We start from the raw sequence: 2,034 nt of genomic DNA, 5'->3' as shown, positions 1-2,034 counted from the left end.
CAATCCCAGGAATCAGAATCGCGAAGGGCTTATTAAGGTTTTTTTCCTTCCACACAAATCGCCCCACCCTAAGCCCCATATAAGGTTCCCGACCGATTGAATATATTTTTTATGTTTTTTTACCTTATTTAGGTATCAGTGATCACAAAATATCTCGGCCTAGAATTGTGGACAGGAAAGAAAATAATTATTCCGTTTTAGTTCAGAAATTTTACTCGTAAGAAAGGTTTGGGTTTGCGACAAAGAAGTAGTCTGCAATTTAACATGATGATCCGATAATATTTAGCGGGTGAAATGGACCAAGAGTATAATGACTATATCTTTATTCTGAAAGATATGCTCCACTCCTGTAAGTTATATTTAAAAGAGGAACTCTTGACCTTTTTATTGATGACAATTCTGCTGATGTACATGTTCACATAAAATATATACAGGCTAGTATATACAGGGATCCCACAGTTTTAATTGTGTGTAGTTATAGTTATATTTTAATACTGACAAATTCTGGCACGAAGTATGAAGTTTGGTCAAGGAAAATACCAAACATTTTGAAATATTATCGGATGGTACCTACAGTTTATCGCCGAGTCCGAACGGCATGTCTTAAGACACCACTTGTAGAGAAGTTTTACATGGCTGAAATACTCAGGAAATGTCGCCAACATTACTAAGAGGCATTTTGCCACCGTTGAAAATTGTTTGATGTTGCTTGTCCGGGGAATCGAACCCACGACCTTCAGCATGCAAGGTGGGTGTACATACCATTGCACCACGGATAAATACCATACGCATACCATCAAGAATAAATGATGCAAAAATTCCGTGGAAAACTAGTTCCCAGAAGAAGTGGTATAGAGTATCACATGGTGGGCCCCCTCCTACTATAGCCCCCTCTTATTTGTTTTTGGCTAACCTTTGCATAATAAATCATGCAATTTTGTAATTTAAATCATACCTCGTAATCCTCATCATGGAATTCTAGGCATTTTAAAGCCAAGTTGGTATAATTACAAGAAAACTAATTAACGTTTTTTGAAGTGGGAAATTCACTAGTTTAGACCATTAGTTTCTAACAAAAATGCATAAGAATGTGTTCTACATATTTTAAAGGAAACAACAAGTTTTCTTTTAGTCTATCACTTTGTTCATCAGTTTATTCAAAGTCAAATTTTCTGATTTACTTCTTCAACAAAACTGGAGCAGCAGCAAATGTGGTGGCAACTGGGGCAGCATAGGCGGCAGGAGCTACAGCATAAGTGGCAGGGAAGGCAGCAGAGTGGGCAATGGTGTGGGCATTGTAGCTGGAGGCATAGGGAGCAACATAGGAAGCACTACCAACAACAGCATTGTAAGCCAATGGAGCGGAGTAAGCCAAAGGAGTGGAGTAAGCCAAAGGAGTAGAGTAAGAAACTGGAGCTGTATAAGCCAAAGGAGCAACTACACCAGGTTTAGCGGCAACAACAGCCAAGAGGGCGAAGAAGCAAACAGCGATCTAAAGAATATAATAAAATTTACAAATTAGTACAATTTTAAATTTAAAATTTCTTAGAAATTATTTTAATTGACTTACGAATTTGAACATTTTGATAGGGAGGTTTGGTTGTTTTGATTGTCAAAATAAAATTGATACTAAATCACTACAATTCTGCTAGATTTATACACAAATCGAGTGTTGGCGAATTCAAATATTCCATTAGTATGTAAGACGCTTGCGCCAAATGTTAACAACAAGTTAACTACTAACCCATTAGTACACAGACATGCTTGCGTATGGTAAGGTATGTGTATCCAGTAGTAAAGTAGGTATTAACATTTATTGATTAAATTAAATTGTTTGTTTTTTTTGTGAATAACAAAATTCCTTAGTGGCGTGATTAGGCCTCTTAATCCGAAATGAAAGTTTAGTGCCATAGATCAGTTAAGAATACGAAAATATCTTCGAAGGTTAAAAGATTCCATGATTAGTCCGAATTACATTTATGGTGAAGTACTTTACTGACGTTCGCAGTAAGATAATTCACTTTAAACCGGAAG

General features: G+C 36.5%; 1 protein-coding gene across 1 annotated transcript; it reads right to left on the bottom strand.

The window, feature by feature from the left end:
• Positions 1-1,177: 1,177 nt before the first annotated feature.
• On the bottom strand, positions 1,178-1,582 carry LOC141388568 (uncharacterized). The gene is made up of 2 exons (XM_073958486.1): positions 1,571-1,582; positions 1,178-1,492 (listed from the first exon to the last, which is right to left on the bottom strand). The coding sequence occupies exons 1-2, from the start codon at positions 1,580-1,582 to the stop codon at positions 1,178-1,180; spliced, it is 327 nt and encodes a 108-aa protein (XP_073814587.1).
• Positions 1,583-2,034: the final 452 nt, after the last annotated feature.

Source organism: Musca autumnalis, unplaced genomic scaffold (assembly GCF_047663935.1).
Source record: "Musca autumnalis isolate F117 unplaced genomic scaffold, ASM4766393v1 scaffold_97, whole genome shotgun sequence".
Taxonomy (NCBI): domain Eukaryota; kingdom Metazoa; phylum Arthropoda; class Insecta; order Diptera; family Muscidae; genus Musca; species Musca autumnalis.
The sequence above is the reverse complement of the archived record's forward strand: the minus strand, read 5'-3'. Positions and strand labels throughout refer to the sequence as shown.